The sequence below is a fragment of the Somniosus microcephalus genome, chromosome 5, assembly GCF_052327205.1.
Source record: "Somniosus microcephalus isolate GS21.2 chromosome 5, FLI_Smic_1.0, whole genome shotgun sequence".
Taxonomy (NCBI): domain Eukaryota; kingdom Metazoa; phylum Chordata; class Chondrichthyes; order Squaliformes; family Somniosidae; genus Somniosus; species Somniosus microcephalus.
Window position 1 is genome coordinate 117,556,751 of NC_140991.1, and position 26,075 is coordinate 117,582,825.

General features: G+C 45.6%; 1 protein-coding gene across 1 annotated transcript in view; it reads right to left on the reverse strand.

The window, feature by feature from the left end:
* Nucleotides 1-26,075, reverse strand: part of pkd1l1 (polycystin 1 like 1, transient receptor potential channel interacting) — a 412,439-nt gene that overhangs the window by 119,068 nt on the left and 267,296 nt on the right. The window contains exons 39-48 of the mRNA XM_085989354.1: nt 22,537-22,732; nt 21,035-21,121; nt 19,728-19,935; nt 13,289-13,395; nt 6,883-7,099; nt 5,339-5,512; nt 3,900-4,019; nt 1,588-1,663; nt 711-814; nt 54-249 (exon numbers count right to left, since the gene is read on the reverse strand). Of these exons, the coding sequence (XP_085845480.1) occupies nt 54-249; nt 711-814; nt 1,588-1,663; nt 3,900-4,019; nt 5,339-5,512; nt 6,883-7,099; nt 13,289-13,395; nt 19,728-19,935; nt 21,035-21,121; nt 22,537-22,732 (1,485 nt within the window). The remainder of the gene's footprint in view (nt 1-53; nt 250-710; nt 815-1,587; nt 1,664-3,899; nt 4,020-5,338; nt 5,513-6,882; nt 7,100-13,288; nt 13,396-19,727; nt 19,936-21,034; nt 21,122-22,536; nt 22,733-26,075) is intronic.

A 26,075-nucleotide genomic window follows, 5' to 3' on the forward strand; every position in this document is an offset into this window, starting at 1 on the left:
CCTGTACTCCCATCAAACACCACTATTCAATGTAGTTCCTTAATTTTTTCTACCTGATGAATAATCTGATCGCAGGTCACGAGAGCTGTGTTTGGAATCCTTTGGTACTGCCTTGGCATTTTCCTGTGAACTGCAGTCCTCAAATCCACTTGAGCTGCCTTCAGACGAGCAATTTCCGCCCTTCTTGTTGCTTGTTTCACTGTAGTGCTCTGAGCGAATGCTGGGAGCTTGTGATTCCAGTAAACCACGCTGAGGAAAGGCAAGCATATGTCTATAGGGAACCGATTTAAAAATTCTCATCCTTGTTTTCAGATCCCTACATGGCCTCACCCCTCCCTATCTCTGTAACCTCCTCCAGCCCTACAACCCTCCGAGATCTCTGTGCTCCTTCAATCCTGGTCTCTTGCACATCCTTGATTTTCAGCATTCTACAATTGACGAACATGTCTTCAGCTGCCTAGGCCCTACGCTCTGGAATTCCCATCCTAAACCTCTCTCGCCTCCATAAAATCTACTCCTTGACCAAGCTTTTGCTCACCTGTCCTGATACCTCCTTATGAGGCTCAGTGTCAAGTTTTGTTTGATAGCGCTCCTGTGAAGCACCTTGGGGTGTTTTACTACGTTAAAGGCGCTATATAAAGGCAAGTTGTTGATGTTGTTTCATTATCTTGAGCAGGCCTGACTGAATTTATCTGCAACAAAATGCTCACCTCATATTTTTTCCTCCATGCTTCCTGTGCCCATTGCTGCAGATTCTGCCAGGGCAGGTAGGATTCAAATGCACTGTCCGAGGCCAGTAGAGCATCCAGATGAGCTGAAGAATTATTATAAGCGCAGAAAATAATGAATCTGTTCAAAGTGATTTTGTTTATTGTTATATTGTAAATTTATTTTTGCATACGCTGTACAGCGTTGCATGTCATTCAATGTCCAGAACACTCCACATTTTCCAGGCTCAATCTGAGTTACGCTTAGGGTCAGCTGCTGAAGGTGAACAAGGGGAAAGGGGAGGGGAGTGATTCAGCCATCAATTTCCCTTTCTCCCCAAGTAGAAGTGTCCAGTCTGTGATTTGCACCTTCCAAAACAGCAACAAGAAGATCAGGAACTTGTCAAGTGAGGATTTGTGGGCAAAAACCACATTCGGCTCCATCCCACCTTATTAATACTCTGAAGGGCAGTTGAACAATGCAGTTGTCGGAATGACAGTACTTAAAGCACACCAAATTTACACATATATTATGCAAATTCATACATCTCACTCGGAGCATTTAATGAGCTTTATACATGAAAGTAGGAAACTCAAGATTTACATACACTGGTCAGAGGCTCCACAGTATGCCAAACCTACACCATCACTAAAACATGAGCTGACGATCCCAAATACGTTGGACTTAAACGTGCACATAAATAGTGAATGAGCTCACTGAAAATGCTGCTTCTTGAATGAATCTGGTTGGATTTTGAAGACAGTTACCAAGGTTATTTAAATTTAAAACCCCTAGTTTTCCTTTTATATTCACTTTGGGAAAACTATCATAATTTCTGTGTTGACGGTTATAACTACTTTAAAACTGATTCCATATTACCTTCAACAGAATACACATTGGATTCTCTTGTCATCCCGGATTGTTCTTCAACAGAAGTTTCCCTCAGCAATTTTACCTAATGTAAAGAAAACATACAAAACTGTAAAACGTCCATTTGCCTGGAGTTTCCGCTAGTGTGCAATAGTTTTACCAGCGCAATGCGCCTGAAATCGGCCAAATCAGCGTAAAAGATTGCGGAATTTTAAGCACAAGTTGCGTCGAGCGTGAATAGAATTTCCGCAATCTTTTGCGCTGGTTTAATAAACATTGCATAGGAAACCGGCCCCGCCCACAGAACTGGCCATGCCCCCAGGTCAAAATAATGAACATGCCGAGTTTCTGCCGATTGTGCCCGTTTGCGACCGTTCACGAAGCTCTTCAAATTAAGGTCATTATTTTTTAGGCATGTTTTAAAAGCTTTTAAATATTACAAAATATTAAATTTACTAAGTGATTTTAAATGACTAAAAATGACTTTAAAAACTAGTTTTTAAAGTTATTTTTAGTAATTTAAAATCAGGTTACTCACAGGTGGTGGACTAGATACTCATTAAAAATGCTTATTTTTTGTGATAACTTCATTTCCAGCTGTATTAATAAAACTGCACCAGGTTACCTAGGGGGCATAATCTTAGAATAAGGGGCTGCTCTTTCAAAACTGAGATGAGGAGAAACTTCTTCACTCAGAGGGTGGTAGGTCTGTGGAATTTGCTGCCCCAGAGAGCTGTGGAAGCTACATCATTAAATAAATTTAAAACAGAAATAGATAGTTTCCTAGAAGTAAGGGGAATTAGGGGTTACGGGGAGCGGGTAGGAAATCGGACATGAGGCTAGGTTCGGATCGGTCATGGCCCTGTGGGTGGCGGAGCGGGCCCAGGGGCCGTGTAGCCTGGTCCTGCTCCTACTTCTTGTGTCCTAATTCTGTGTTAGATTTCAGGAGATGGTTCTATTCACAGGGATTAGTGGAGACCTCGGGAACAGGCTGCCAGCTAGGGGTCCTTCAAGAGTAAATTGGGCCTGTTCCTGGCTGGGGTGGAGATCACCTCTTACAGAAGGTAAGTACTGCAGGAAATACAGGGACAGAGTGATCTCCTGGACAAGTTTCGATCGCCTAGATGGGTTGGAGAGGAATTTCCCAGATTTTTTCTCCCAAATTGGCCAGTGTTTTTTATCTGGTTTTTCGCCTCTCCCGGGAGATCACATGGGTTCGGGTGGGATGGAGAGTGAAAGTAGATTTGAGGTTAGGATCAGATCAGCCATGATCTTATTGAATGGCGGAGCAGGCTCGAGGGGCCGATTGGCCTACTCCTGCTCCTATTTCTTATGTTCTTATGTTCTTACCACTCTTAATTACATCAAGGAATATTTTTTTAATGCAGGGACAAAAAACAATGGCCTAGAAATTCACTGGCCTTAGCGCCGCTTTTGAGGCGCTAGAGGGCCTAGCGCCGAAGTTATGGCCAGTTTAGAAATTGACAGGGGCCCTAAATCGGCGTTAGGCCGGTAGCGCTGCGCCGGCACCGATGACGTCATCGGTGTGCGCAGCGTCCCGGTTGCCATGGTAACCCGCCCGAACTCGGAAATTGAGTTGCGGCCGCCTCGCCCGTGGCAGCCGCAAGCAACGTTCTGGCAGAGGTGCCTTACAGAACTTTGCGCCGGCGCATTAAAGGCCCCGCGGCGGCCGGCCGCTTTCCCGCCGGCCGCCTGGCCGCAGCTCCCTCCCCGGACTTCCCCCCCACCCCCCCCCCGGAACAGAAGCAAGCCCGGCACTTGTCCGAGGTGCCGGGCTCATTTTTAAAAAGATTATCGCGGGCCGCGGCCGGGTGCAGGCAGCTCCTCCTTAACGGAAGGAGGAGGCCTGCACTTCCCGAGCCTGCCGCACCGCAGCGGGCGCCGCAGCGCCGGAATAGCGCCGCAATGCGGCGCGTGGCGCCAGTTTTGAGGCGCTGAGACCCCTCAGTAGCGCCGGCAGCCGTTTGGGCGCGGCGCTACTGAATTTTTGGCGCGCGCAGGGGGACTTAGCGCCGGCACTAACTTCCGGCGCTAAAGCCCTCGCTGCGCCAAAACCGAATTTCTAGGCCAATGACATTCTATTACACTGCCCCATTGTGCTAGTGCCTGGAAGATTTTATGTTTGTGATTATGCAAATGAGTGGAAACTTGAACCATAACTTTACTTCTGAAAATCAGCGCAATTTCAAGCGCAATTTGCACCCAGAGTGATATCATGAAATATTAACCAAACTTATTGGAATGTATTTTAATAGATGAAAAACAATAATTAAAAAGGATGCTGCAACGTATGATCTCACCTTGCTAAACCTGAATAGCAACGATACTAACAGTACAACTGGCAGAACTACTACAGTTGTAATCAAGCCAGTAACCAGGGAGGCCGTGGAGACATCGATGAGACCTAGTTCAGCTGTGTACTAGAAATAAAAATAAAAATTGAACAAAATAAGAAATATTCATGAGACAAAATTAAGCATTTTTTGTCTAATAAAGTGTAAGAGCTAGGGAAAAAGTTGGGCCTATAAAGGACCCAAAGGGAACTCAAGAGGCAGAGGACAAGGCTAAAGTATTAAATGATTATCTGGACAAAGGAAGCGGATGATGTGAAGATTATACTAAAAGAGGTTTGGGAAGTTATGGACAAGTCACCTGGTCCAGATGGAATGCATCATAAGTTGCTAAAAGAAGCAAAGGTAGAAATAGCAGAGGCATTGGTCACAATCTTTCGATCCTCATTGGATACAGGAGTAGTGCCTGAGGACTAGAGGGCTGCTAATGTTATACCACTATTCAAGAAAGTGGTGAGGGATAAACCAGGTAACTGCAGGCCAGTCAGCCTAACATCAGTGGTGGGAAGTTATTGGAAACCATTATCAGGGACAAAATAAACCTTCATTTGGAAAGGCATGGGTCAATCAAGGAGAGCCAGCATGGATTTGTTAAAGACAAATCATATCTGACAAACTTGATTGATGAGGTAACAGAGAAAGTTGATCAAGGTAGTGCATAAAATCCATCGTTTACCAACATTAGATTGTTAAGAAAATATTTCATGGAGTTGGGACAGCGGCAGACGCTCAATGTCAGGATAGGCAACAGTAAACCCTCACTTGGAAAAGGGAGCAAGAAGTAGGATAGGCAGCAGAAATAAAGAAATATAGCACCCTTCATGACCTCCGGACGTCCCAAATTACAGCCAATGAAGTACTTTGGAGTGTAGCCACTGTTGTAATGTAGGTAACGCAGCAGCCAATTTGCCCACAGCAAGCTCCCACAAACAGCAATGCGATAATGAGCAGATAATCTGTTTTAGTGATGAGACATTCAGGGCTGTGACAGACTGCAACAAATGGGAAGGACAGCAACAAGCACTCATGGTCAGCAGCTGACACTCGGGGTCAGGAGAGGAATGGAAAACCAGGGCACAAAGAAAATGCAAAGAAAAAGAAAAAAACTGCAAGGGCAGCAAATAGAAAACATTGAAAATGGATAGAAAATTCATCAGCATCCGAAAAAAAAGCCAGATTAATATTTTGGGTGGGCTCTTCATCAGACTGAGGAAGATCAGAATTTAGCATTACGCTATCTGAAGATTTTGACCGGGTATTCAAAAATGCCCAAAAGTATGGCCAACATCACAATATTCACTATATAACTTCATCAGCTGGCAGTACTGCACGGAGTATGCATATCTTTAAAAGCAAAATAGATGTTAAAGTTTCAAAAGATTTTTCACCTCCTCGTCCTTCAGGTTAGTCAGCACGGCATTCAGACACATATAACCCAACAGGAGGCAAAGGCAGACACTGAGGCGCTGAGTATGAGTGAAAGAGCTGTAGGATGGGCGGCTGTACACCGATCCCCAAAGGTGAAAGTCTTCCAGGTACTCAGTTAGTTTGCTATACAGGAGCTGTTGAAAAACAAAATATTTAATTAAATGAAAACCTCAAGGCCTAGAAATTCAGTGGGCCTTGCACCCACTTAGCGCCTAAAGAGGTCTTTTGCGCCGGCGGGGTGGTAGCGCGGAAATGGAGTGCAGCAGTATTGGCGGCGGTAGCCGTTAGCGCTGCGCCGGGACCGATGACGTCATCGGTGTGCGCGGTGGCCCGTAACGCCCCGAAACCGCGCCGATCCCCATATTTATTTGCGCCCGCCTCCTCCGAAGCGGGCGCAAACAGCGAACAGAAAACGGGGCCGTCCTGCTGCCATTGTGGGGCGCTTTAAAGCTGAAGGTGCGGCCGGCCGCTTTTTCGGCGGCCGCCTGCCCGCACCTCCTTCCCCGGCCTCCTCCACCCCCCCCGCGGCATTGCCGGCTGGTTTCCGTGGAGCCCGGCACTTCTCCGTTGTGCCGGGCTCTTTTGCCGGCACTCGCGATCGGGGCTCCGGCCGTTGCAGGCACCTCCCCCTTAAGAGAAGGAGGAGGCCTGCAGTACCGCAGCCTGCCGCACCACATCGGGTGGCGCTGCGGCAACTAGCGCGCCGATATTCAGTTGCAGCGCTCCAAACGGAGGCGGGCACACCCTGGTATAGCGCCTGCTTCCGAATTGGGGCGCAGAAGACGAATATACGGCGTGCGCTAATGCCTCCCCGCCCAGCGCTAACTTTTGGGCGCGAGCGAGCTGCCCGCGCCCAAGTGAATTTCTAGGCCCAAATGTTTTAATAAAACTTGTTTTACGGAACATAAATATCAGATTTCCAGCATCTGCAGTATTTTGCATAAATATGACATGATACTTGTGCACTGTGTTTTATTTTTGAATGTCTCAACATTTTTTCAAACCATATGATAATATAGTTTATTTATAGCAAGAATATTAATTTAATAAAAAGCTCATAAAATCAACATAAATGTGGAGTAGGATCAGTTTAATAATTTAAACAAGTAAATGCATTATTTTAAACAGTTACAAAATAAGAAAATTGACATTAGACTGTATGTAATTTTGGCACTGTATTAACAACTGTGCTGAAGTGTCAGCGTTGGCTCAGTGGTAGCACTTTCACCTTTCAGTCAAGCGCCATGCCAGAGACTTAAGCACATGATCCAGGCTGGCACTTAGGTGTAGTACTGATCAGGGCCAGTCAGCAGGCAGAAGTCCTGCCCAGCGACATATCCAATGGTGCAACAGCCTGTCAAGAATTCCAGGACTCCTATGCCTGACAGGATTTCACTCTGGTTATTATACACACATTAGTACCCAAACCAAAAATCAAGTACTGATACCCATGATGGAATACTTTTTAATAATAACAGTTATGCCCAGAAAAATAATACATTACTTTCTTAAAGCCGGGCCCGTGGGTGAGCGAGATCAGTTCTCGTTCTACTTTTCCATCCCCCTCATCCACTGCGAGCCAGCATTCAGCAGGAAAGAACCAGCATGTGCCATTTAGCAGGTCCTTGACAATTACAGAGGTAATATACCAGCTGGGAGAATGACCACCATTATTGTGCCAAAGATGAACCTTCCAAATTGGACCAAGGCTCTCTGGAACACTAAAAGAAAAAGAAAATACTCATTAGCCTGAAAACTATAGCGCACAGGGAGTCAAGACCAAGTGCAGTCTTCAAGTGAAGCGGGGTTAGAAGATGGGGGATAATTGGACCATGACGTACGGACATAATTTAATCCCCATTTTAAAGTCATGTATTCTCTTCTTATTTTTATGTAATACTTTTATTTTAGATTACAATTTATTGTTAAATCGCAAAACTTATGCCAATTTGGGAAGCAGAGTTGGTTGAAGCACAGGAGGTTCTCTGCAGTACAGATTGAGGAGCTGGGAGATGCCAAATCGAGGCACTACAGTACCCACCTTGCAGAAGTGTGACAAGTTTACATAGGCAGTTTTTATATGGACATAGGCAGTTTTTATATGGACATAGGAATTTACAATGAAAAGAAGTGTGACAAAAATGTGCAAACAAGAAATAAGGGTCTAGAAATTGGATATGGCCACAAAACAGTGTTAAGGCCCAACACTGTTAAGCTGCGCCAGGTCAAAATGGTTGAGATAGTACGCTAAATTCATGCTCAGTCCTCATTAACATAATTGTAGTCTTGATCTCAGCGCTAAAAGCGCTGCTCATAGGCTTACCGCTCAACAGGTGGGCCAATATCGGGTCCAGTCTAATTCCCAGTCATGTGTGGCACAGGCTTTATTCAGTAGTTAAAGGGGAAGTGCATTGATGATACAGCATCTCACTGTCAATCCAGTTCCAACTTCACCTGGAAGGAGACAGCAGTGGAAGCAGATGGCTGAGCCTCAGCACTGGTCATGGCTGTGGAGAGGAGGCGGCCTGTCCTCTTTCTGCAGTTTGGCAGGAAGCCCTTGCCACGTACATCTTGAAGGCTCTGGCAGGGGATAGCCACCCATGTGACAGCGAACACTGTGGTCCCCAGGTTGACGATCCAGTGCTGCCAGAAGTTTAATGACTTCACACGGCAGGTCAAGGTGAGTGAAGGCTTCAGCAAATGCCATATCCCACCAACTGCACCACAAGCCTCAGACACTGCTCAATGCACCACACCCCCATCACTCACCTACCAACGATCTCTATCTATCACCACTCAGACCTCACAATCACAACTTTACTTCACCCTCACAACCTTATCACAGCTGCAACACTCACACCCACATCTCACACCTTGCACACACTGACAGCTGTTCAACTATGGAAGGCACATCACCCAAACACATTGCACCACACTCACTCACACACTTTCCTTTCTCTTGCAGGTCAATGTCGCGCATAACAGGAGGGTGCAGCAGCAGACAGGCCGGGGGCAAGCTGCAATCCAGGACCTCAGTCAACTGGATCAGTGAGTGCTGGAGATCATTGGGTGGTAGATCATGGAGGCCGTAGCAACCGGCGAGGTTGAAGCCCTTGGGAACAACAATGGTGTGCTCATTCTTAATCCTTCTTCTCACATCCCACTTCCCCTCCATCCCACAGTCTCGTCTCACTTGCAAGCTGCTGATGCTGTGTGCGTGCATATCTTGCTTCCCCCCAGCCCCCACCACACTGCCCCCCCTGCCCCGCCTCACCATAACCCAACTCTTGTGCCTTTCTGCTTCTAGCTAATCAAGAACAAGCACCAGACCAGCCTGATCCAGAGTAATGCAGGAAACCGAGGGAGGAGAAGATGAAGAAGACACAGCATCACTGCATCTGTCACTCGCAGACACCAGGTCAGAAACTGGCACTGCGCATACTTTAGAGGCTAGTGTAGAAGTGGGATCTGCACAGGGTGAGGCACTGGACACAAGTGGGCTGCAGCAAGGCCAGGGGGAAAGGGTAGCTCAGGGGCCAGCTCCCCAGAGGGAGAGATCATGCATGAGTTCTGCTGCACAGGACTCAGATGAGGACCTTAATGGATGCCCTTCAGAAGAAGGGTGATGGACGTGCACACCGAACTGCTAGGTGCAATGGCAAGCCTGCCAGAGAGCCTCTTGGCAATGGCAAGGAGCATGGAGGAGTCCACCTCCAACATTGCATGAGGCTTTGCGCCGAGCTTGGAGTTCAGGATTTCCAGGCTGGAGATGATGGAAAACTCCCGAAAAGACAGCGTTGACCCAGACATGATGCTGCGTGTGATGGGCGATGTCACGGCTGCCATTGCAGCACAGAAGGAAATGACCCAATGTCTTAGTGCTTCAGCGGAAGCTCAGACCACTCTCATGAAGTCTCAACTTGATGCCACCCGTGCTCATACTGCTGTTATGTAGTCTTAGATTGATGCCTCCCAAGCTCAGACTGCTGTTATGTAGTCTTAGATTGATGCCTCCCAAGCTCAGACTGCTGCCATCATGGCTGGGTTTACCACTGTTGACTGGGGCTTGCAGGGTGTCGCAGCAGGCCAGCAATCTGTCCTCCACCAGGCTGCTAGGAATGCTGAGGCGCTGCCCTGGGGAATGGCAGTGGGTCAGTGGAGCAGGACCCTGCTGTCCTTTCTCAGGATGACAGCATTCCTGTTCCCACTATTGCCACTCCGCCATTGCCCTTGCCCGTCAGCCAGCCAGCCCAGACTGCTGCCGCCCATGCTGAGGTGGTGCAGTCACAGCCGGGCCTTCTAGAGCCAAAGCTGCTTGAGGTCATCCTGCAATGCCATTTGAAGTCTCCCACATGGAAACTCAACAGCCTTCTACCAGCCATGCTGCAGCCACTGCGGGAGCGCTTCGTATGAGCACTAGATCAGGAAAGGGCACCTGAACAACAGGCACTAAGGGATTTCACAAGGGTGATTAGTTCATATTATAAGTGTAAATTTATTTGAGAAATTTATTAATTTTGTTTTGAATCTTTTGTCGTGGCTCTCGTTTCAGCTTTGTGCCCAGGAGGATGCTGTGACATTCCACGAGAGAGGAATGGTATGATGGGGATGTGGTGAGCAATGGGGATCTGGGGTTTTATTCATTGGAATCAGAGTCTGATAAGGAGTTCACGGACAGCCTGTCTGGAAGGGGGACTGGCTGCCTTCGTCCTCATCCTCTTCCTCATCTTCCCCTTCCTCATCCTCCTCTCCCTCCTCCTGAGGTGGTCCCACAATCCCTGGTGGCAAAGAGCTGCCCCCTCATGATGGCCAAGTTGTGAAACATGCAGCAGACCACCACGAAATGGGACACCCACTCCGGCAAGTACTGGAAGACTCCTCCCGAGGTCAAGGCAGTGGAACTGTTGCTTTAGTAGCCCGATGGTCTGCTCGATGATGTTCCTGGTGGAAGCCTGGCTCTCATTATATGAGTGCTGGGCACAAGTGCTGGGGTTAAGAAGGGGAGTCATGAACCAGGTGCAGAGCGGATAGCCCTTGTCTCCGAGCAGCCACCCTCGAGTTTCATGTGGTGGCTGGGAGATTGCTGGCACACTGGACTAATGCAGAATGAAGGCATCATGACTGCTGTCAGGATAGCGGGCACTGACCATCAGGAAGTGCTGGGCGTGGTCCCACACCAACTGCACATTAAGTGAGTGGTCGCCTTTGCAGTTATAATCCATCTGCCATGTTCTCACCCACTCACTGAGCCTGTCGAGATCCCCTTGAAGCCTCTTCACATCCTCTTCGCAACTGACACTACCACCTAGCTTTGTGTCATCAGCAAATTTGGAAATGTTACATTTAGTCCCCTCGTCCAAATCATTGATATAGATTGTGAATAGCTGGGGCCCAAGCACAGATCCTTGCGGTACCCCCCTGCCATCCTGAAAAAGACCCATTTATCCCTACTCTTTGTTTTCTGTCTGTTAATCAATTCTCAATCCATGCTAGTACATTACCCCCAATTCCATGTGCTCTAATTTTGTTCACAAACCTCTTGTGTGGGACCTTATCGAAGGCCTTCTGAAAATCCAAATACATCACATCTACTGGTTCCCCTTTGTCTACTCCACTAGTTACATCCTCAAAGAACTCCAATAGGTTTGTCAAACAGGACTTCCCTTTCATAAATCCATGTTGACTCTGCCCAATCTTACTATTAGTTTCTAAGTGCCCAGTTATTGCATTCTTTATAATAGATTCCAGCATTTTCCCAACTACTGATGTGAGGCTAACAGGTCTGTAGTTCCCCGTTTTCTCTCTCCCTCCTTTCTTAAATAGCGAGGTTACATTTGCTATCCTCCAATCTGCAGGAACCGTTCCAGAATCTATAGAATTTTGGAAGATGACAACTAATGCGTCCACTATCCCAATGGCCACCTCTTTCAAAACCCTAGGATGTAGGTCCTTGAGACTGAAGTTTATGGAATCTTTATCTGGATAACTGCCATGTCTTAATGTCAATAAAATAATTCATTAAAGTGTTTCAGTCTCGGTTGAATCTTACCTTTCGCAGCATGAACAGTTAAAAACCACAAATGCTGCAAATATATCATGGAGGAACTGAGCAAATATATAGTAATGTAAGTAACTCAACAAAAGGTTTTGGGGAGGGAATAACAAAGCTACTTGCACCCCAGTTCGTAAAGCGATAGGTAAATATAATTATACATGTATCTGTGAGGTCTGTTCCTTTCAGCATCAGTAACATATGTCATATTTTTACCATCACTCTAGTCATATATTGCTTCAGTCAATTGGCTGTATTACAGTATCAAAGAAGGCAGTGTATGTTTCAGCCTACCAATGAGCAATAACTATTTGAAAGATATTGTATTCCATTACCTTGAATGGCCTAGGGTTCAAATATTTACACACTATTTAATTAGAATTATATTTTAAAAATACACAGATGTTCAATACACTTCAGAATTTCAACCTTTGCACACAATGGGCAGGATTTTTATTGGGCCGTGGAGGCGGGATTGGAGGCGTGTGGGGGGTTAAAATCCCGAAATCGGAGGGCACGAACCCATCCCACCCCCAACCCACCTCCATGCCAATTCCAAAGGAGGCGGGTACCTGACCCGCACTGGGACCCGCCTCCCCGAGGCGGGAAGGGGATTAGTGCCAATTAACTGCCTGTTAACAGATAGTTAACAGGCAGTTTTTAGCCTAATCCCTATTTTCATTCTTAAAGTGTGGGATTCCCGAAGGCTACAAACCATGCCAAGTTTGCGAGGGGTCGAGATGTCCAGTGTTCAGGTGAGTGATGGGTGCATGAGTGCAGAGGTAAGTGTGTTTGGTGTGTTTAAAGTGTTTAAAGAAGTTTTACTTACCTTTACAGCCTTCCTTCCTTCAAGTCTCGGGAGTCCCTCATCTCACCGGCACAGAAAGCAGAATGGCCGTGATCTGTCAAAAATTGCAGCATTCAGCTTTCTGTTCCGGAGAGATCTCTAAATCATCCTGAGAGGAAGGAATTAACTTGGAATACAGATTGTCAGTGTTTGACAGCTTTAAGCAGCTGTGAAACGCTGATATTTCATCTGTCAAAAGGACTTGACAGATGAAATATCAATCTGTGACGTCACTTGTTGCCGGATGGACCTTAATTGGCCTGCTGAGCCCACTGGGTGGGCTCAACAAGGTCAATCAAGTCAAAATCACGTGGGTTGGCTACAACTCGATGGAGGCGGGACTACAACCCCAAAAGTTGTAGTCCCGCCTCCTACCCGCCTCCTCAATGAAAATCCAGCCCAATGTATCAGCACGAGTCTACATTGACACATTCACATGGAGCTTTAAACAGGAATAGGGTTTGTGCTGGAAACCAATAATGGCTGTTGCATCACATTAGAGGCATCACACGACATTGAAGCAAACTGAATTTTACACAGTAGGGCTCACTTGCTCCCACATTTCAATGGACAGACAATTGTTATTTAGAAAAATTAGCCTTCTACCAATAGCACCAATAGTTTTGGTGAGCTCCTATCACAAATAGCAGCTTTAAAAAAAATGAAAATCTTATATAGTGCAATCGATACTTTTTATCTGACAAGTTTTGTTGGAGCATTGTAAGAAGGAAATCAGACAGTTGTTTGTTTGGGTGCTAACCTGACAAGATAGGGGCTGTTCTACTCCCTCAGGCAATACTCGCCTCCTACACTGGCCACTGGAGTTGGGGAAGGTGGAGAAGCTGCATTCAGCTCTTTGTTGTAAGAACACAAAGTATCAGTTAAAAAAAATAAAGATACCAACATAAGCAATAGACTTTAAACAAAACTACGTTGTCTCACCAAGCCAGTCCTCATTACAAGGAAGTTTAGTCATTTTGATTTTGACCTCTGTTATCAACTAGGGAGTACCTCATTATAAATGTGTGTCTGGAATTCCTCTCAAATAATTGCTTCTCAGAGTGGTATAACTCTCTTGTTTCAGAGACACCATCTTCCCCATGAAGTTTGATGTGTACCTGGAAATGGATAATAATAATAATAATTGTTATAAAGCATAACTGTGACTGTTAGAACAAGAACTGTTCTGTTTACTCTTAAAGGCTCCAATACAATGGACAGTCATGTGCTGGATAATTAGTTTTGGTAACAAGATACTTACCAGTGCTGCATGCTATAGTAAACTGTGGCTTTAGCTGGCTAAATTTCAGCAGTATCCCATGTACACATGGGTCCCTAAGCTGGGTGGTGCCAGAGTGTGCCTACGCTCTCTGGATTTAGCCAAGTGAGTCTACAGGGTCACAGTGTGCTTGAACAAACACTCTGGGGTTGGATTTTGCCAATGGGGAGCTTTTGGAGGCAGGACTCCCACTTGTCGGGTTTCAGTCCCGCCTCCAAAAACTTCTGGCCAACCCAAGCTATTTTCCCTTGATTGACCTTGTTAAGCCTGCCCAGTGGGCTTAGCAGGCCAATTAAGGGAAAGCCGGTTGCAGAGCATGTCAATGTATGACGTTTCATCTGTCAAAATGTTTTGACAGATGAATTGTCATCGTTTGACAGCTCTGTGAAGCTGTCAAACAGTGACATTCTCTGCAGTTTGATGAGGTCTTGAATACAAGACCCCATCAGACTTCTTTCATTAACAGAATTGAGATGGTTGTTGCATCTGTGAATGCAACGGCCACCTGTCATTCCCAACGCGGAGGTCCGAGACTCTCTGCATACAAACCGACTGAAGCCTGCAGGAAGTAACAAAGGTAAATACACTTTTAAAAACACTTTGCACTTACCTCAGATACTCACCTCTACACTCTTGCACCCATCACTTACCTTCACACCACACTTATGCAACCCCCCGACCCCCGCAGACCCCCTACTCGCCTCGCCGGTGGGTTTTGGAGCCTTCGGGATGCCCGCACTTGTGAGGGCAAAAAGGGGATAATCCTATTTTCTGCCTGTTTACTACCTGTGAACAGGCAGTTAATAGGCTTTAATCCCTTCCCGCCTCCAAGGAGATGGGACCCGGCGCGGGACGGCTACCCGCCTCCTAGGAAGTTGGCATGGAGACAATTTGAGGGCGGGTTGGGCACCCACCCCCAAATTCTGCCATTTTCCCAGCAGACCCGCCTCCATACCCACCTCCCCAGAGTTGGCAAAAACACCCCCTCTATTTGTGTAGATTTTTCAGTAGCTTGGTTTGGAGATTCCTAAGCACAGTGATGGGTTTTCACAAGTGTCAGACACCTGGTTGGTCAATGAAAATCTATCTGACAGCAACTGATAATTAGCAATCTGTAGATAAAGTATAAAAGATCACAAGGTAAATACTGACCAGGAAGGCCATTCAGCCCATCCAGCAAATACGTCTATCAAAACCTTAAGCCCCACCCATCAAAACATCTCACTGCGTCAAATATTCCACAGGTTTTTGTAGTGTCCGTGTGTTGATAAAGACACTGAAGACAGGAGTTGGTTCATAGGTATTTACTAAGCAAGTCTGGGGGGCGTTTCTAAAGGATATACACAATACACAGGCTTATATAGCCCAAGTGGCAATTACCGGCATTACGCACACCTGGGGCTCTTAAAGGCACATACACCACAATTGCTCTTAAAGGCACATACACCACAATTCCTCCCCTTCTAGCTAACTAGTACATCATATTTTAAGTAATTATTAATTACATGTTATATGCAAAATAATATACATTGCTGTATTAATTAATTATAAGTTAGTCTCTCAGGAGGCTTCCTGACTCGGTCCGGATAACGCCTCGGGGGTGTAGTAGTTTCTGGTGGTGTAGTAGGTTCTTCTGGCAAGGCTGATTCGGCTTGAAGGCCAGTGTCGGGTTCATCGGGCTTCAGTATCACCGGATCGGAGGTAGATATGGGTATCTCTGCTTCATCGTTAGATGTATAGAGTGGTGGTGTAGGTTGTCCCTTTTCGGATGACTTGATGATTTGGTCAGCATGGCGCCTTATTATGCTGTCTCCGATGTCCACGGTATACATCAGTGGTCCTAATCGTGTGCAGATAGTTCCAGGCTGCCATTTCTCGGTACGGTAGTCCCAGGCCAAAACCGGTTGGCCTATCTGGAAGGCCCTAGTTGGCCTTTCATTCATGCCCTGAAACTGCCGGTTCTCCACGTCCCTTCGGATGTTGGGCTTGACCAAATCCAGCCGGCATCTTAGGTTTCTATTGTAGAACATCATGGCGGGAGTTTGGTTACTAACCATATGCGTTGCATTCCTATATGCAAATAAGAAGTTATCCACCTTGTGCTGAAGTTTTATGTCTTCATTACCCATGGCCTTGATGGCCTTCTTGAAGGTCTGGACAAACCTTTCAGCCAATCCATTGGTGGCGGGATGGTATGGGGCGGACGTGTAGTGCTTTACCCCATTGTTCTTTAAGAACTTTCTGAATTCTTCGGACACAAATTGCGGTCCATTATCAGAACATATCTGCTCCGGCAGCCCATTCCTGGCAAATATGGTCCTTAATACTGTGATGGTTTTTTCCGTGGTGGTGGAGGACATCTTTATTACCTCCGGCCACTTGGAGTGTGCATCAACTGCGATTAAGAACATTGAGTCCATAAATGGACCAGCAAAGTCGATGTGCACCCTTTGCCAGGGAGATGAGGGCCACTCCCATGGATGTAGAGGGGCCTGTGGCGGAGCATTTTGGACCTTCTGGCATCCTAGGCAGCTCTTGGTCATGTCTTCGATGTCTCCATCGATACCTGGCCACCATACAAACGCCCTAGCTAGGTTCTTCATTTTCACTCCACCCAGATGCCCCTCGTGAAGCTCCTTTAGTACTTTATCCTGGAGTTTGGGTGGAATCACCACTCTGGATCCACACATCAAGGTTCCTTGGCACACTGACAGCTGTTCTCTTCTTTGCGAGAATGCTGGCAACAGTGGTTCGCCATGTGCTGGCCATCCCTTCACTGTTAAATCGTAGACCCGTGAGAGAGTAGGGTCATTTCTTGTCTCCCTTTCAATGGCAGAATTTGTCACCGGTAGACATTCCACTATGGTAGAGTGGAATATCTCTACTGGGTCTATTGTAGGTGCCTCTTCTATCGTTGGCAACGGTAGGCGTGATAAACCGTCAGCATTCCCATGCTGTTTTGACCCTTTGTATTCAATGTTGTATTGGTGTGCCCCTAGAAAAAGGGACCACCTCTGTAGTCTTTGTGCCGTCATAATGGGGACACCTTTTTTAGGGTTGAATATGGAGATGAGGGGTTGATGGTCAGTCAGCAAGGTAAATTTTTGTCCGTGTAGGTAATGGTTGATTTCTTCACTCCCCATACCAGGCTGAGTGCTTCCCTGTCTATCTGGGCATAGTTACGCTCAGCTGAGTTCAACGAGCGTGACGCAAAAGCTATCGGCCGTTCCGAGCCATCAGGGAATCTATGGGACAATACCGCTCCTATGCCGTAAGGGGATGCATCGCACGCCAGTCTGATTGGTAGTGATGGGTTGTAATGAGCCAAAATTTTCTCGGATGTGATTAAGTCTTTACATTTATGGAAGGCACGTTTACACTCTTCGTTCCATTTCCAAATCACTCCTGTCTGTAGAAGATCATTAAGAGGGTGCAGAATAGTTGATAAGTTCGGTAAAAATTTATGATAGTAATTTATTAATCCCAGGAATGACCTTAATTGTGAAACATTTTCAGGTGCTGGGGCTTTTATAACTGCTTCAATTTTTTCAGGTGACTTATGCAACCCTTCCTTATTAATTATGTGGCCACAATATGATATCTGATTTTGGAAAAATTCGCACTTGGGGCGATTTGCTGGTAGGCCCCGTTCTTTCAGCCTAGTGAGCACCTGCTCCAAATTGGCAAGGTGCTCGTTGTCGTTTTCTCCTGTTATAAGGATGTCGTCTAGGTAGCATTGAGTCCCCGGAATCCCTTGCAGGACTTGCTCCATAGCTCTTTGCCAGATAGCTGGGGCTGATGCTATTCCAAAAACCAGTCGATTGTACTGGTACAGGCCTTTGTGTGTGTTTATTGTGAGATACTTTTTAGAGGTCTCCTCAACCTCCATCTGTAGATATGCCTGTGCCAAGTCAATTTTTGTGAAACGTTTCCCTCCGGATAGTGAGGCGAAAATATCTTCTATCCTCGGAAGAGGATACTGTACCGTGTGAAGGACCGGGTTTACAGTCACCTTAAAGTCCCCACAGATGTGAATTTTTTTCTGTTCCTCAGAGTTATTTTTCAATGTTTTTTTCATGACTGGAACGATGGGTGTTGCCCATTCGCTCCAATCTATTTTGGATAATACGCCTGCCTTTTCTAAATTCTTCAGCTCTGCCTCGGCTGCCGGACGTATTGCATATGGCACCGGTCTTGCCTTAAAATTTTTTGGAATTGCTGTATCTTCCACTTTTATTGAGGCGGTGATGCCTTTCAAGGTTCCTAGTTTCTCTTGAAACACTTCTTTGGCGTTGGCCAAGATGTCTTTTAATCGTTCAGGTATGATGTCATCATTGTTTTTTTCCTTACTGGTCACCGTCAGTGCCTGAATGGAGTGCCAGTCTAAACGTATCTTCCTTATCCATTCACGTCCCAACAACGGTGGACCACCATCTTGTAGAATGTATAAATACAACTTTTGTATTTCTTTGCCGTTGTATACCACAGGCACCCTTATTTTTCCTTTGGGGTAGACTTTCTGCCCCGTATATGTTTTTAAGATAATGGCAAGTACATTATGTAATTTGAGACAGCTTAGTCTCTTGTTTCCGGAGTCGCTATCGCTATTCTGGTCTTCGGAGCTATTGTCCGTCATCATTTGTACCTTCCTGTACTTTTCTTTATTGATTTTTTGTTTTCTGTCAGTGGATTTATTTTGTCCAGATTGGCATACCCGTGCAATGTGTCCAATCTTACCACATTGCCTGCATGCTTTGCCCTTGAACCAGCAGTCCCTCTGGTTATGGGTGGATCTGCCGCAGCGATAACATCTTCCGAACTCCTGTGTCATTTTATGGGTGCCGAAGTCCTGTGTCTCTTGTTGTATCTCTGCAGCTCCTTTTGCTGCTGCTTCGTATGATACAGCCATACTGAAAGCTTTGTCCAATGTTAAATCTTTTTCAGAAAGCAGTCTTTTTTGTGTTCCTTCACTTAAGAGACCGCAAACAAATTTGTCTCGAAGATAATCCGATAGTCCTGCTCCGAATTGGCAGTACTTTGATAGCTTTCTTAATTCGGTTAGGTAATCAGCGTTACTTTCATTCTTGTGTTGATTTCTCTTGAAGAACTTGAATCGTTCCGCTATCAGCAGCGGTGTTGGGTTTAAATGCTCCTGCAGGGTATCAACAATTTCTTTAAAAGTCTTGTCCTTTGGTTTGGCTGGAGTGATTAAATTTTCGTAACAGCCCGTATGTCTTTGCGCCCATTAAGTTCAGAAGTACTGAAGCTTTTTTTTCATCTGTTATTCCATTTGCAGTGCAATAAACCTCTACTCTTTCCACGTATGTGGTCCAATCTTCTATTTCGCCATCAAAAGCCTCAATATTACCAGATTTAGGCATTTCAGAAAAGATATGGCGCTTGCCGCGCTTTTTTTTTTTTCTGTCTGTAGCAACGATATGGCGCTTCCCGCGCTTTCCCGCCGCTGCTACCGATAACAACGCTGTTTTACTGTGGTTTCCGTTTATTCACTGTTGGAGACTCGTTCCCGACGGAGGTCTAAACGCTGACCTGCTTGCCGCGCCGGCCGTCTCTCGAGTGCACCCTCCCAGTCCGTTATTGCTTGCCTCCGATTTCGCTGCCTGTCTCAGTTGTAGAGCCCGCCGCTGGAGCTCCAGCCTGACGCCCAGGAAGGATTAGCGCAGTACCTGTCACCAGCTTGGCCAGCTGGTGAAACCACAGTTTCTCCCACTTCCTTGAGTCTTCTGGACGCTGGAGGAATCAATGTCCTTGAGGTGCTGCCGAATTGCAGGTAAGTCCGTTTCCACTTCGTCGCCACTGTAGTGTCCGTGTGTTGATAAAGACGCTGAAGACAGGAGTTGGTTCATAGGTATTTACTAAGCAAGTCTGGGGGCGGTTTCTAAAGGATATACACAATACACAGGCTTATATAGCCCAAGTGGCAATTACCGGCATTACGCACACCTGGGGCTCTTAAAGGCACATACACCACAATTGCTCTTAAAGGCACATACACCACAGTTTTCCCTCCACTACCCTAAACAGAAGACCATTCGGGTATTAATCATTCTTTTAGTGGAGAAGTACTTTCTGACATTAGCCCTGAACTTAACTTGTCCTGCAGTTGTAGTTTGACCAAAAACAGAAGAGTACAAGGAGGATATAAAATACCTTGGCAGTAGTTCCAGCTCGAGTCCTGAAGCCAGTCTCGACAGTGATCGCATACAGATGTTGGTCAGTGGGAGCATTGTCTTGCAATACTACAAGTCCAGGTTTCGTCTCAATGTAAAAATCCATGCGCTTACACAAGATAACCAGTAGAATGTAGAGGGTGAGGGCAAACAGAACAGTGATGCAAGTGGCATAGTTTTCAAAGGCACTGCCAAAACAAAAATACAACTGTGAATCTCAATCAAACTGATTAGAAAATAAAGAAAAATATAGAAAATGGTGGTCGGTGAGCTTGCTTTACTCCCAGTGGCAACACAATTAGTGTTCTTGAACTGAGTGGGTCCTGCTGAAGGAGTTTTTATTTATTTCAAAAAAAATTAAACATCCAGATTTTTAAAAAAATGGATAAATTGAGGGGTCTGTTTTTTAAGATAATAATTGGACTATATCTTTGTACCATACATGCAGCTCTAAAGCAAGAAAGTATGGCGGGGAAAGAAAGTTCAAGAGGAAAGAGCATCTGAGAAATGGACAACTCTGGTTCATTGCTTCCCGGGATTGTTAGAGAAATGGACAACTCTGGCCCATTGCTTCCCGGGATTGTTAGAGAAATGGACAACTCTGGCCCATTGCTTCCCGGGGTTGTTAGAGAAATAGACAACTCTGGCCCATTGCTTCCTGGGATTGTTAGAGAAATGGACAACTCTGGCCCATTGCTTCCTGGGATTGTTAGAGAAATGGACAACTTGCAGATTGATCAGGGAGCAGATGGTATTCAAGGAGTTGAGTGGGTTGGGCTGCCCATCCTCTTGAAGAAAGCAGAACATGGATACGAAGAATCTAACTTGGGGGGAAGATGACAATAGGAAATACATTTTGCAAATATTGTACATTCAGCTTGATGTGTCTATACTTGCAAGACACATAAGGCTTTCTTAGCTTTGCATATATAATGAATATAAAATTTAGGTGGTAACCTAAATTGAGCAGTCTAATGATATTGAACATTTTCATCAAATTACAGACTTGACTTCTTAAGTATCTATTATTTAATATATAAAATGAGAAATTACAACCTCTGATGCCAATGTCAGGAGATTCCCAGGATATCACAGCTATGAGCAGGGAGGCTCACCAGAGTTGCAAGTTTACTTTGCGGTTTCAATACCATATTAGTTAGCAATCATTTAATGCAGATTATAGGCAGATTCTATTCACAGCATATATAATAAATTATGCAATCAACCACATCACAATAAAACATAAAACAGTACACAGTGCTTACTCAAAGTGTCTGCAACACCCACCTGATAAATGTCAAGACATCTGTGAATTTGACATCCTTCCTCCCAACCTGCTGATGTGCAACTGTGAATGTTGTCATGTGGTTGCAACTAATTAAAAATAAAATAAATAAAACATTATGTACTGATCTTCTAAAAAATGAGTGGTAAAAATTATATTGTAGATATGATATGAAATCAATAAATTGGAACAACAAAAGTAAAGAACATGAGCATTATTGCCTCTCCATTCCTCTCCCTAACATCTGTCTGAGGCCGAACCACACTGTTCACAACCTTGGTGTCATATTTGACCCTGAAATGAGCTTCCGACCACATATCCACAGCATAACAAAGACCACCTACTACCACCTCTGTAACATCGCCCGTCTCCGCCCTTGCCTCAGCTCATCCACTGATGAAACCCTCATCTATGCCTTTGTTACCTCTAGACTTGGCTATTCCAACGCACTCCTGGCTGGCCTCCCACATTCCACCCTACGTAAACTTGAGGTCATCCAAAACTCGGCTGCCCGTGTCCTAACTCGCACCAAGTCCCGTTCGTCCATCACCGCTGTGCTCGCTGGCCTACACTGGCTTCCGGTTAAGCAGCGCCTTGATTTCAAAATTCTCATCCTTGTTTTCAAATCCCTCCAGGGCCTTGCCCTTTCCTAGCTCTGTAATCTCCTTCAGCCCCACAAACCCCCCCACCCCGCACCCCCGAGATATCTGCGCTTCTCTAATTCTGCCCTCTTGAGCATCCCTGATTATAATCGCTCAACCTTTGGTGGTCGTGCCTTCTGTTGCCTAGGCCCTAAGCTCTGGAATTCTCTGCCTAAACCTCTCTGCCTCGCTACCTCTCTTTCCTCCTTTAAGACGCTCCTTAAAACCTATCTCTTTGACCAAGCCTTTGGTCACCTGCCCTAATTTATCCTTATGTGGATCGGTGTCAAATTTTTTGTCTTAAAATACTCCTGTGCAGCGCCTTGGGACGTCTTACTACATTAAAGGCACTAAATACAAGTTGTTGTTATTGTTGTTGTTGTTAATCCTGACAAACATGAATAGGTCACTACTGTATGCTGTTTTGGGACCTAGGACAGGTCACATGCTGAGGATCAAGTACCTTTAGGCTGAGGCTCTCACAGGGTTCCACATATTAAAACTTCTTCAAAAACTTGACTTTAAAAAAAAATGGAATGTACACTGCTGTAAAAAGAATAAATATTTGTCAATGAAATGAAGTGGTGCGGGGCTGTACGCACACTGATCCTTTTTTCTCAAGTGGACAAAACAGGACAGTGAGAGCGTTTGTGGAACTCATCTCATCCAGGTAGAAATGCCTTCTTTCTTTTTGTGCGCCTATTGTTTGTTGTAGTTTGATTGCAAATTTATGTTTACTGATTTTTAAAAAAAAGCAAGGATCATAGTTTTTGAAAGGAGATTTTTTTTTTTTTAAATGACAGAAGATAAACTAGGATGCAAGCCAAAGAAGCAATAGCTCACACTACTGAGACTAATTGTACCTGCAGTTTATTTTCTGTGAATCTGATTCCTGCTGGGGTGAACAGCCATCAGACTTCCACTCTCGGATATCATCCCAGTACAGGCACTGGGTCCAATGGATACTCAAAGTATAACTCACATTCTTGGCAAGGTAGTTATTTTTCGGTTTTCTATTATAGTTGGCATCCAAGAGACCAAGATAATATGTCCCTACGCCTGAAGAGAATAGTAATGGGATTAGATGAGTAAATTCAACTGGTAACAGATGGCTTTAATTCTCAATTCCTTTAATCATTTTAGTTTTTTTTAGTTTTAGTGTGCCCATGACTTCACTTGGCTTTTCAAAAATAATATCCCTTCTTGCATACATTTTAACACAGTTAAGCCAAAGCACACCTTCCACCTATAGGGTATTCTGTTCAGCTGAACCTCAATCTTTCTTTTCTCTCAGACACAATATTCACAAATATGCACTGAATGATCCTGCTTATGAGGCCTACAGTACTCCAAACAATAACGTAAAGGTATCAAACCTCCATTTATATATTCCATGGACATTGCCAAAACAGGAGTACAAAACCTCTAATGATATTGCTGACCACTCATGTACAAAGTTAGACAGTCATTAGAAAATGTAGAATGAGAACAGGTTATTGGCCACCAAGTCTACTTCCTTCGAACAGACCATGGACCATCTCAAAACCCATCTCTTGACCAAGCTGTCAGTCACCTTCCTAAACTCTCCCTTCTTGGTTTTGCATCTGCCAATCTGTGAAGCATCCCAGGATGTTCTTTACATTAAGGTGCTCTGTAATGCAGATTGTTGTAGCTGTAATGCATTTCAAAAATGTTCAGAAAATATAGGTAAAAATCTGTTAATAATATGCAAACATTAGTAGATCTAGAATTGAATTAAGACTGGCCTAACTCATTACTTGTAGGAACATTACAGCCAGGAGACCAGGTCTACCTTAGTTACTAGTCTGTAGCATATGGTTCAATTCCTGACGGCATATGTTCTGCTGTGAGCAGCTTTGGGTGCTGCCCTCTGGCCTCTACAGACGATGTCATTTTCTTTGTCTATGAAACTGTGAATGGTTGAATATACACACAAGTGCAAGCAGATTTTTTTTGGATTAATTGACAGGATGTGGGCGTCACTGTCAAGGTCAGCATTTATTGCCCATCCCTAATTGCCCTCGAGAAGGTGGTGGTGAGCCGCCTTCTTGAACTGCTGCAGTCCGTGTGGTGAAGGTACTCCCACAGTGCTGTTCGGGAGGGAGTTCCAGGATTTTGATCCAGCGACGATGAAGGAACAGCGATATATTTCCAAGTCAGGATGATGTGTGATTTGGAGGGGAACTTGGAGGTGGTGGTGTTCCCGTGCATCTGCTGCTCTTGTCCTTCTAGGTGGAAGAGGTCGCGGGTTTCGGAGGTGCTATTGAAGAAGCCTTGGTGAGTTGCTGCAGTGCATCTTGTAGATGGTACACACTGCAGCCACGGTACGCTGGTGGTGGAGGGAGTGAATGTTTAAGGTGGTGGATGGGGTGCCAATCAAGCGTGCTGCTTTGTCCTGGATGGTGTCGAGCTTCTTGAGTGTTGTTGGAGCTGCACTCATCCAGGCAAGTGGAGAGTATTCCATTACACTCCAGACTTGTACCTTGTAAATGGTGGAAAGGCTTTGGGGAGTCAGGAGGTGAGTCACTCGCCACAGAATACCCAGCCTCTGACCTGTTCTTGTTGCCACAGTAATTATGTGGCTGGTCTAGTTAAGCTTCTGGTCAATGGTGACCCCCCAGAATGTTGTTGGTGGGGGATTCGACTTTCTCTTGTTGGAGATGGTCATTGCCTTGCACTTGTGTGGCACAATGTTACTTGCCACTTATCAGCCCAAGTCTGAATGTTGTCCAAGACTTGCTGCATGTGGGCATGGACTGCTTCATTAACTGAGGCCTTAGGAATGGAACTGAACACTATGCAATCATCAGCGAACATCCCACTTCTGACCTTATGATGGAGGGAAGGTCATTGATGAAGCAGCTGAAGATGGTTGGGCCTAGGACACTGCCCTGAGGAACTCCTGCAGTGATGTCCTCGGGCTGTGATGATTGGCCTCCAACAATTACAACCATCTTCCTTTGTGCTAGATATGACTCCAGCCAGTGGAGAGATTTCACGTGATTCCCATTGACTTCAATTTTACTAGGGCTCCTTGATGGTCAAATGCTGCTTTGATGTCAAGGACAGTCACTCTCACTTCACCTCTGGAATTCAGTTCCTTTGTCCATGTTTGGACCAAGGCTGTAATGAGGTCGGGAGCTGAGTGGTCTTGGCGGAACCCAAACTGAGCATCGGTGAGCAGGTTATTGGTGAGTAAGTGCCTCTTGCTAGCACTGTCGACGACACCTTCCATCACTTTGCTGATGATTGAGAGTAGACTGATGGGGCGGTAAGTGGCCGGGTTGGATTTGTCCTGCTTTTTGTGGACAGGACATACCTGGGCAATTTTCCACATTGTCGGGTAGATGCCAGTGTTGTAGCTGTTCTGGAACAACTTGGCTAGAGGTATGGCTAGTTCTGGAGCACAAGTCTTCAGCACGACAGCCGGGATGTTGTCGGGGCCCATAGCTTTGGCTGTATCCGGTGCGCTCAGCCTATTCTTGATATCACGTGGAGTGAATCGAATTTGCTGAAGACTGGCCTCTGTGATGGTGGGGACCTCAGGAGGAGGCCGAGATGAATCATCCACTCGGCACTTCTGGCTGAAGATGGTTGCGAACGCTTCAGCCTTGTCTTTTGCATTCTTGTGCTGGGCTCCTCCATCATTGAGGATTGGGGTAAGTGGAGCCTCATCCTCCCGTTAGTTGTTTAATTGTCCATCACCTTTCACAACTGGATGTGGCAGGACTGCAGAGCTTTTATCTGACCCGTTGATTGTGGGATCACTCGGCTCTGTCTATAACATGCTGCTTCCGCTGTTTAGCATGCCTGTTGTCCTGTGCTGTAGCTTCACCAGGTTGGGACTGTGCGGTGGTCACTGCTACCTATACTGTCATGGACCGATGCATCTGCGACAGGTAGATTGGTGAGGACGAGGTCAAGTAGGTTTTTCCCTCATGTTGGTTCTCTCACTGTAAGAGGTCTGCACAGAGCATGATTAAAACGGAGTGCACTTAAACAGAGTGTTTTATTTGGGAATTGGAAAGAGTGGGAATTTGGAGAAGAGGGGGAAGGAGTTGCTGCTTTTTGCCTACACTACTTGTAGTGCTTTGTGTTACAGGTAGATATTTAATTTCAGTACCCATAACTTAATCTAGATCAAGTAAGTAGTCAAGAAACTACACTGTAAACTAAGTTACCTAATTACAAATTTAAATTTAATTAAATAAAACAAGATCATGTAGGAATGGCAGTGCAGGTGGTGGGCCGCAACTGTAGCATGTGGGAGTTTGTGGAGACCATTGCGATCCCAGACAACCACGTTTGCAGTAAGTGCCTGCATCTTGAGGAACTTCAGCTCAGAGTTTTTGAGCTGGAGTCTGAGGTGCAGTCATTGCGG